Consider the following 9,346-nt stretch of genomic DNA (forward strand, 5'->3'; position numbering starts at 1 on the left):
GCCGGTGGCCAGCACCTCCCCGGGGCCCATCCCGGAGCCCTTGGGGGCTGCCCGCATCTCCCCCGTCCCGTCCCAGCTTGGCTCCCGCGGGACGGTCGAGCTTCCACCGGCTAAATCACATCTGTCCCCTTTGACATGTGCCGGGGAGCGGCGGTAATTAAGATGAAAGCGGATATGTCGGGAGTGAGGGCGTTTGTGCGAGGGCGGAGGAGGCAGCAGAGCGGGGCTCAGCACCGGGGAGCCCCCGGCGCCCCCGCACCCAGCCCGGGCACAGCCCGGCCTCCGCCCCGGCCCCGCCACCCCAGGATGCGTAAATCCCGCCTGGTGATGGCACACAGAGATAGGGAGACCTCAGGGATCTGTCTGAAGTCCATAAAGGAAAACCACTATTTCCTAGAGAAACCCCCCCTCGCCGTCCCAGCCCGGAGGAGGCATCCTTCAGCAGCGAACCGGGGCCTGATTCAAACCAGCTGTGCCAAAACCAGCCCAGCTCTCCCAGGCCAGCAATCCAGCTCTGCACAGGGAACAGCCCCCCGGCTCTGCCTTCAGGCTTTCCAAAAGGCAGCAGGGGGTTCGGGTGCCAGGGTCTCCTCTTGCTTCCAAGCACTCATAGAAAGTACAGAGCCATTAGGCCGTGGCTGGAGAGCTGAGAGCGGGGTTTGAGCGAGCCTGATGGAGAGCCAGGCACGTACAGCAGCATCTTCCGAGCCATTGGTGCCTCCATCAGGTCCTGGCACCTTTGGCTGGACATAAACTTTTGGGCAGCAGCCTTGCCTGGGACACTTCTCGTGCTGCAGAACCCCATCTTGGATGGCCTGAAAATCTCCTCCCTTTTAATTTGTCTCAGACAGTCATACAGTCCTGTCTGGAGGGCTGCACTGACCTCCTAGATGACAAGCCCCTTTCATGATTATGTACATGGCTCTAAAATGCAGCGGCCTCGCTCTGTTTCACCCTCTGGAGACCTCAGCACGGGCTTTGTCCTGAAATGGGCGGCTTTGTGACTGGCTTCAATAAGTCAAGAGCTCTTGTGTTCCTAAGCATTAAAGAGGATTTAAACTTTTTTATACACATATAGGATTAAGTGAACCTCTAGTTCAGTGTCAGATCTTTTTCGTTTTTGAAAGAGTTCAATCTCAATCAGACATCTTGGGCTTTATTGTCCACCTTGTCTCGAACAATTCCTGCATCATCCTTGCTTTGTATTGTTAATAATAATAATAATAATAATAATAATAATAATTTCACATGATTGCTCTGATTTTTCTGTGAGCTAGTGGTAACTGTGAGATCACACTCCTCAGGTAAGCAGCCATGCAAATGTATCTCCAAAAAATGACACCTGAGCAATAACACATCTCCTAATTCTGTTTCTAGGCATTCTGGAAATAACTGCTGTGGACGTTGGAATCGTTGCCATCAAGGGCCTGTTCTCTGGCAGATACCTGGCCATGAACAAGAGGGGCAGGCTTTATGCATCAGTAAGTTTGGCTGAAGTCTGGCATGTGCCTGTCATTTCCTGTGGGGTGAACAGGTCTAGTGGGGAGCACTGGTTTCTTCCAAATCCACATTTCCAGAGAAGAGTGATGTTACAAGAGGTTTTTGCCTGGAATTTTTACAGGCAACCAATCGGTGTGTTCTTAAAAGTGGGGAAAAGCCGTGTTCTTACTTTCGTACTGCCTGGACAGCCACAGGTACATGGAATGGCAGAATCGCCCATATTTTACGTGGATCTTGGATGCTGGCAGGCACATGTCAGATAAAGAATGTCCAGAAGTAAGTGAGCATTGATGCTACGGGAAAGCAACCTCCTGATGGGAGTTCCTTTGCACAGAGCTTTTGGGAGGTCAGTGAAACAATTTACAGGTACTAAAAGGCAGGGCTATAGCAAAGAGAGCAAGAAGGAGAAGGTGCAGGAAGACAAAGGTGAAAATAAACACCTTATTTTACTCCTTTGACCTAATTTTTTGCCCTGATCTGCGAGATAAAATCTGGGGTGTACTGATGTAGGTGGGAGCCTTGCCTTTTCAGCCCAGACAGTATTTCCCCTGAGTGAATAAAATGCTTCAGCTTAGACTTCTTCACACTCAGGGACACACCAGGGCACATTTGTCAGCGTGTACCATACACATTATCTCCCTACTTGAATTTCTCCCATTGTCCTTGATTACATCCCGGCAATCTTGCGATCTCTTACTGCACGGCAGCCAAAGTGGGCAGTTCCCCCGTGAATCCTGGGGCATGGAAGCAGGTTTGGAGAGGAGAAATCTGGCTGAGGTGAAATTTGCTCCCTCCTAGAAGTCATTAGATGTACCTCTGCTGATTTGAGCAGCAGGGCATAGCCTTGAGCAATGTGATCTTCTCCCATGAGAACCCAGCCTAGGTGACACAATCAGCTCCGTGCCTCCCCAGCTTGACACATTTAACTCCACTTTTCAGGAGTGTTCTGGCAGTGTTTATGACCCAATTTCTCACGTGATGCTCCCTGATTAAGGAGCTTGTGTGTAAAGATGAGGGTTCTTTGCTGCTGCAGAGAACCAAACCAAAAACGATTTTGGCAAAGCGAAATACAGATGAAGACTAGTGAGGGCATGGTAGCTCTGCTTGCCAAAATTGTCTGTCCACTTCTGTGCTTCTGGTTAATATTCTGATTGAAATGGGTATCTTTCTCACTGGATCTCCTCCATCAGCTCAGAGCCAGCATCTGACCCAAAGAAATTATTTGGAAGGATGATTTTTTCAATTTCTTTCTTATTTTTCTCTCTTTCTTCTTCAAAATAGGTTTGGAGTTTATTCCTTCAGATTACTTAAAGTGAAATAAAATAAGACTAAACAAATTCGGAGCAAAAAGCTCCTCTCCTAAAGTGGAGGAAAGCCAGGAGCAGGATAGCTCTGAGACTCCTTTTCTCCCGGACTTCCCTTTCTGGTGTGAGGAGCATCAGGTCATCCTGAAGTTTGTTCATCTGTCTCGTGCCAAAGAATATCAGCCATGAAAGGTTTCTGTATAACTTGAAAAGATAATTTGTCCTCTCCAGCTGCAGTTTGAGAGAGGCTGTTTTACACCTGTGTTTCAGAGCTGGAGGGACAAGCCAGGGAAAGCTATTCCACTCCAGCTTTTTTCACAGGAGTGCAGAGGGGTGAGGGCTCAGCTCAGGAGGAACTTCCTGGCTTTGCTTGCCTGGAGAAAACTGTCCAACAACTTCACTGATATCACTGGCCCAAGACCCTGTGCAAAGCCCCTGTTGCAAAAATCTGACTAATTCAGGGAGCATTTTATGAAATCGTACCGGAACAACTCCGTTATCCCTCGGTTCACCAATTTCCCCATGTCAACAAAATGGGTTTGTTGAGCCTGCAGGATTCCTTTGTGCCCTTAGCAGATCGTGATAATCCTCTAGATTTATCCCGTGTGATAAACCTCCCCCCCCAGCCAGAAGGGAGGCAGGCAGCAGGACAAATCCACCTACATCTGGTGGCTGCGTGGGCTCCAGCACCGCAGCATCTGAAAACCTTGTCCTTGCAAGGAAGGGCACTTCCGTTTCACAGCTGGGAAGCCGGGACATGTGGAGTCTTTTAAAATCTTGTTATACGCCCATCAGCCTTTCTGGGGAGTGAACAGCATTAAAGATATGCTGTTAGTGGGGTCTGAGGGCTTTTCTGGCCCCAGCCTGGCTACCTGTGCCCTTTCCACCTCCTCCAGACAACGAAAAATATAAAACCATGCTGGTAGTTCCCTTCTGCCTCTGGGCTTCACACGTGTTAGATCCTGAAATCTTAATCCCACAGGCAGAGCAAGGATGGGTTTGGGGCTGAGGAAAGGTGGACAGTGTGGGAGGTCCTTTGTGCTGGTTCTCCTGCTCCCAGGGAGCGGGGGACAGTTCCTTGTGCCAGGCTTTTGCAGTGCTGTCTCTCAGTCAAGGAGCAGGTGAAAAGGGGCAAATTTGGACAGATCATGTGAGATGTGAGCACCTGGGATGGGTGCACGTTCTGCCTTACGGTTTGTGATGAAGGAGCAGCCGGGCATTTTGGAGGAACACACTGGTAGGCAGAGCGTGCTTTCGCTTTGTTGTGCTGACGAAGAAGCTCCGTAAAGGTGCAGGTTACTGCTCAAATATCCATCATGGACTGGATGTAATAGACTACAAGTGTATCTAATACAGAATTGAAGAGACACATTTTACATTACGCTGTAGGATTCTGCCTTTTCTATAGATGGCAGAGGTTGATAAGCAGCAATTAAATCACCTGTCCAGTTCACAGGTGTGTTAAATTCATAAGCACCAAAAAAAATTACTGCTGAACAATCAGCAGAGCTATTCACTCCTATTTACGTGTCATTTTTTTTTTTTCAGTTTGGTTTTGGGGCCTCTTCCTGGGGTCTCTGATGCACAGAGTGTGCTCACACTGCTGCCAGGGAGCACCTTGTTCAGGCTCAGCGCTTCCCTCCTGCCTTTTGTAGCCCCAGCCCAAGGTTTTCTTCCCAAGTGTGCTGCTGTCCTTGTCCTAAAACTGCGTCTTGTTTCAGATTTTGTTGCGTTTCCTTTGCAGGAGAACTACAACTCTGAGTGTGAGTTCGTGGAGAGGATCCACGAGCTGGGTTACAACACCTACGCCTCCCGTCTGTACCGGACTGTCCCCAGCAGGGCCGGCACCAAGCGCAAAGCCAGCGCTGAGAGACTCTGGTACGTCTCAATCAATGGCAAGGGACGACCCAGGAGGGGCTTTAAGACCCGCAGGACACAGAAATCCTCTCTCTTTCTGCCCAGAGTGTTGGATAACAAAGACCATGAAATGGTCCGGCTGTTCCACACGAACGTGAAATACCGGGAGAGTCTCCTGAAGGCCCCGAGCAAGAACCAGCGCAGAAGGAGAGGACACTGACGGGGTGGGGGGAGCTCGTGTTGGGGATGGGAGGGACTGAGAGCCTTCAAGATGCTACTAAAAAAACTAACAGCTGTGATTGTACGAGAGACATTAACACGGACAGGTTTTATACGCTGTGTACTAGAACCCAAAACCACATCACTTGCTTTTAGCTGTTGTAGGACTGTTCCCTGTGGGGAAAGAGATGAGAGATAAGCTGAGGCACACTCAAAGGTAAATTAGCTGGGTGTAATAATTTTGTCAATGACTTTCACGTTTTCTTTTCTTAAAAAAAAAAAAAAAAAAAAAAAGATATATTTTTTATTTCAAGTATTTTCATTCTAACTTGCCATAGGCTATTATCTCAGTGATGCTGCCCTCCCAGAGCACATGGATATTTTACACTTACCAGATTTATGTCCACAGAGAAGGTATAGCACTTTCATGGCTCTTCTGGCCATAAGAGGCTACATTCTTATTTTTACATAATGCAGGAGTTAGAAAACCGGTGTTTTGGTTTGTTTGTTTGTTTTTTAATTTACATATATTTATTTTTATTTTAAGACCAGCTGTTATCAATCGTACTTTTTCCAAGACTGTCCAAGAGAAGTAAGATTGTCAACTACTTCAAACACTTTAGTAGACCTACACATCACAAGATTATCCTTGATTTTGTGAAACTAAATCTCCGAGATCCCTGACGTTGTCATTTAAATAAATGAATGTTGGTAGAGTGGCATTGGCATTGGTCAGGCTTTGGCAGCATAAATCTGTTTACCAGCTGATGAATTCTCTCTTAGAATAGGGCTCAAAGGTGAGGTGAAAGAGAGTAGGCTCAGGCTGGATATTGGGAAGGAATTGTTCCCTGTAAGGGTGGGGAGGCCCTGGCACAGGGTGCCCAGAGAAGCTGGGGCTGCCCCATCCCTGGGAGCATTCAAGGCCAGGCTGGATGGGGCTTGGAGCAACCCAGGGTAGTGGAAGGTGTCCCTGCCCACGGCAGGGGGTGGAATGGGAGGAGCTTTAAGGTCCCTTCCAACCCAAACCATACCTGGTTTCTATTATTTTTCTGCTGTGATTCTGGAAGTTAACTTCTGCAAAGCTGAGGAGATTCCACACCACAGATTCAATTTTGAGCAAGGAGTTAAGCTTTAAACATTTCTCTTGGCATCCAGGAGATGACAGAGTAGTACAGAAACTGAGATGTGCTTGACAAGCACAAATAATGGTCATTTCAGTGAGGTTTGGCCTTGTGCTCTTCATTTCCCAGAATTAGGCCCTGATAGTGGAGAGCTGGAGCGAAGAAAGACTGCACTGAAAGAAATGCTCCATCTGAATTTAACAAAAGATCTGTAAGTTAAATCTGACATTACGTAGAAACAGACAAGTGTGAATCCCATTCCTGGTCATATTGAGGAGAAAAAAGGCCTTCTTGAGGGCTGCTGTTGAATGTGCTCATTTAAATGTGCTCATTTAAAACTAGATAGTGAAAAACCTTCCATTTGCTAGGAGGTGAAATCCATGAGGGGGAGGAGTAAGATGAGTCCACAGTATGAGGTGACCAAGCCTAGGTTTAGCACTGCTTATATCCCTATAAAGGTAAAACCAGAAAGGTGTTCTTTGTGCTCCATTCCTTCCACCCTTGTATCTTTTCTGCAATATTCTAACAAAGGAGGAAACTATGTTTGAATAAGAAAGTCAAAGTTCCTTGATCTCTGTTCCCCTTTATACTGAAATAATGTGAAAAGACCCTTGAAGGACATACATTAAATAATGGTGCACACAGAATAGACCTAGGTTTAAAGAAGAGTGCGGGAAACCATGACCCATGTTCCCAAATTTTCCTGCTTTTACAAAATAACCGAAAATAGTGCTGGGATCTTCACAGAGTTAATCAGGCAGTCTCATGTCAGGAGCCACTGTGCAAGGAGGAAACAGGGAGAAGGAAAAAGAAACAGAAGAATTCAGATTTTCTGTTTGCTCGCTCTCCTGTGAGCCACACAAGGCCCAAAATGCTGCAGGATCCAGGGTGCCTTCTGAAAGTTGCTTGTATCAGGGCAGAAGATTAAGTTTTGCCTCCTGGGCATCAGGGTGCTTTGGAGACACCTTGCTGGCTCTGCCAGCTCCCCTATCTCAATTCCCAGCTTCACTTCCCACCAGAGGCAGGAGCTGACTGGGCAGGAAAGGGGGATGCAGGGAGCCCTCCCAGCTCTCCAGCTCCAGGAACAAAATGCAAGGCAAGGAAAGATCACATACAGCTGAAGGTTAAAAGAGATGGTTTCCCTCATGTTTAATTTCTAAATAAATAAATGAAGAATATTTATTTTCGCCGCTTTCAGATCGACTTCGCCTCAAATTGTAACAAAACCAAGATCCATTCTCACTCTCTCTCCCCTAAAATTGCTGTTGTAAAGTTAATGGCTACTGGCTGCTTCAGGTATTTTTGATACAGTCCTGCTGGTCTACAGAAAATGAACAAACTCCTGTTTCCCATGACACAAAGATGCATCTTCACCCCTGCTCCAAGTCCATTTCCTACCAAACGTTTACTCTTCACTCCCAGCTTTGCTCAAGGGCAAGTGTTTGTGCTGGCTGTATCCCTTGCCTTGCTTTACCCCTGCTCTTAGCAAATTTTCCTCTCATTCTTTTCTCCTGCCTCTCTTTTCCAGATGGCCCAACTCCCTGCCCTAAAGGACCAGCAGGTAATTGCTGTGGGTGATACAGGAATATCACTAATTACAAAACACCTGCTTACTCCTGCCTTGGTTTTGAGCTGTGTTTCACTCTTGTAGGAATATTGTTTTAACCACTTTCCCATAGGAAACAGCAATGAAGTTAAGCTTAACTAATGAACTAATATCCTTATTTCAGCGTTAGTTTTCATCCCAACAAGGTCTAAAATACTAACACTGAAAAAGAAAGGAGAGGGGAGACAAAAGAAAAAAATAATTAACTGATTGGATACAATGGCATTTTAACTACTGTAGGTAAGTGATGATTTTCACATCAACCTAAAACAATTTCATCCACATTCTTAGAATTTTTCTTTGCTCAGCCTCATTGCAGCAACTCAAAGGAGATGGCTTTGGGATTTGTCTTTTTTTTTTTTTCCCCCTATCTTTTAAGAAACATTAATGTTCTTGTTGAAATGCTTTTCATTACAGACATTCATTGCTTAATATTCTTTGAGCAACCTTGAATTCCACAGTTCCCAGACACTGCCAGGCCGAAATCCTATTCAGGATAATGATCCCAGTTGTGTTCTATATCCTGTTTTATTTCTTTGGACCAGAACCAGAGGGGATACCTTACAAGAGGAAGGAGATTTGAGCTGTTTTCTCCTCAGGATTAAAACATCAAGATGTGTCTCCTCTTTTAAAAGGTTCTTGAGTGAATCTATACCTTTCCATTGTACAGGCTGTTACTGGGACTTTTTTCTTTTGTGTTTTTTTGAGGAAGATGGAAACTTTACCCCTTTGGGGGCTGCAGAGTTTCTGCAGACTTCACATACTCCAGAGCACAAAGCTATTGCTGTTCTCACCCTGGAGCCAGGAGAGGATGCTCACCAAAATTAACTGCCTTCTCCTGGGCTACCTCCTCTAGATGACCCTGCTTGAGGGCAGGGCTTGGGTGGGATGCCCTCCACAGCTCCCATCTCTCAGCCTGTCTGTGATTCAGTGATTAGCTGTACTTAATTCAAGCTGATTATTAGTTGCCTTTCAATGTTCCGATGCCTGCTGAGCATTTTGGAGTGCAGTTCCCTCTCCCAACCCCTCCGACGTCTCTCCATTCACAAACCACGCATGCTGTTCAGCTTGGGATCAGTAATTCTCCAGCCCACCCTAACAGTCTGGTGCACTAACCATCTGTTTTCTCCCTTAAAATCACTTACTGCACATTCAGTAGAGCTGCCCAGCTGCCAGGTATGAACAAGAATTGAGCAGCTGGGGTATGTACTTCCAAAAATTATCTTTTCAGCTTGCTCTTCTGCACCATCTCTTTCCCACACTCCACAAGGTACCTTTTCTTCATCTCCTTCACCCCCTCCCCACAGTAAAAGTCTTTCCATTGGTGCCAATTCTAGCACTTTGTAGAACCATTTCCTCACAGTTTTGTACTTTTGAAGAACAATGTTCTGTAGAAATTGTACAAATAGTGCAAATATTTTGTTCCTTTCCCAGTCGTTGATGCATTACTTGAACTGGGCTTGAATGTCATTGTCTTTTCATGAGGCAGGGGACAGTGAATTCAGGGGTTTTGGCAAAGTTTTCATTTACTTGCTTCCAGACAGAAGACACACAGCCTGGTCTGGGACTTCTTGATTTATGTCTGAAGCAGATCTTTCAGTTCATTTAATCCTTGCTTTATCCCATCATAGCTCTGTTCAACAGCCTCATGTAAAATATCCCAGCCTCTGGTGATTGCATTGGGACTTCTGTGGCTGCCTCTTGGTAAAAAGCAAGAGTTGTGCTTGAAACATGAATAG

At 46.2% G+C, this 9,346-nt stretch overlaps 1 protein-coding gene across 1 annotated transcript; it reads left to right on the forward strand.

The window, feature by feature from the left end:
• The first annotated feature begins 174 nt into the window (after positions 1 to 174).
• On the forward strand, positions 175 to 5,086 carry FGF3 (fibroblast growth factor 3). Its single transcript, XM_008632718.2, has 3 exons — positions 175 to 310; positions 1,378 to 1,481; positions 4,549 to 5,086. Exons 1-3 carry the CDS (start codon positions 175 to 177, stop codon positions 4,879 to 4,881), a joined length of 573 nt encoding a protein of 190 aa, XP_008630940.1. The 3' UTR covers positions 4,882 to 5,086.
• The last annotated feature ends 4,260 nt before the right edge of the window (positions 5,087 to 9,346 follow it).

Source organism: Corvus brachyrhynchos, unplaced genomic scaffold (genome assembly GCF_000691975.1).
Source record: "Corvus brachyrhynchos isolate BGI_N302 unplaced genomic scaffold, ASM69197v1 scaffold315, whole genome shotgun sequence".
Lineage (NCBI taxonomy): Eukaryota > Metazoa > Chordata > Aves > Passeriformes > Corvidae > Corvus > Corvus brachyrhynchos.

Bases quoted from the DNA above. Each gene is read 5' to 3' on its own strand.
- FGF3 (XM_008632718.2), top strand. From the start codon at position 175: ATGTCGGGAGTGAGGGCGTTTGTGCGAGGGCGGAGGAGGCAGCAGAGC. The intron at 311-1,377 runs GTAAATCCCGCC...TTCTGTTTCTAG, and splicing joins GCCCCGCCACCCCAGGATGC to GCATTCTGGAAATAACTGCT. The intron at 1,482-4,548 runs GTAAGTTTGGCT...TTTCCTTTGCAG, and splicing joins GGGGCAGGCTTTATGCATCA to GAGAACTACAACTCTGAGTG.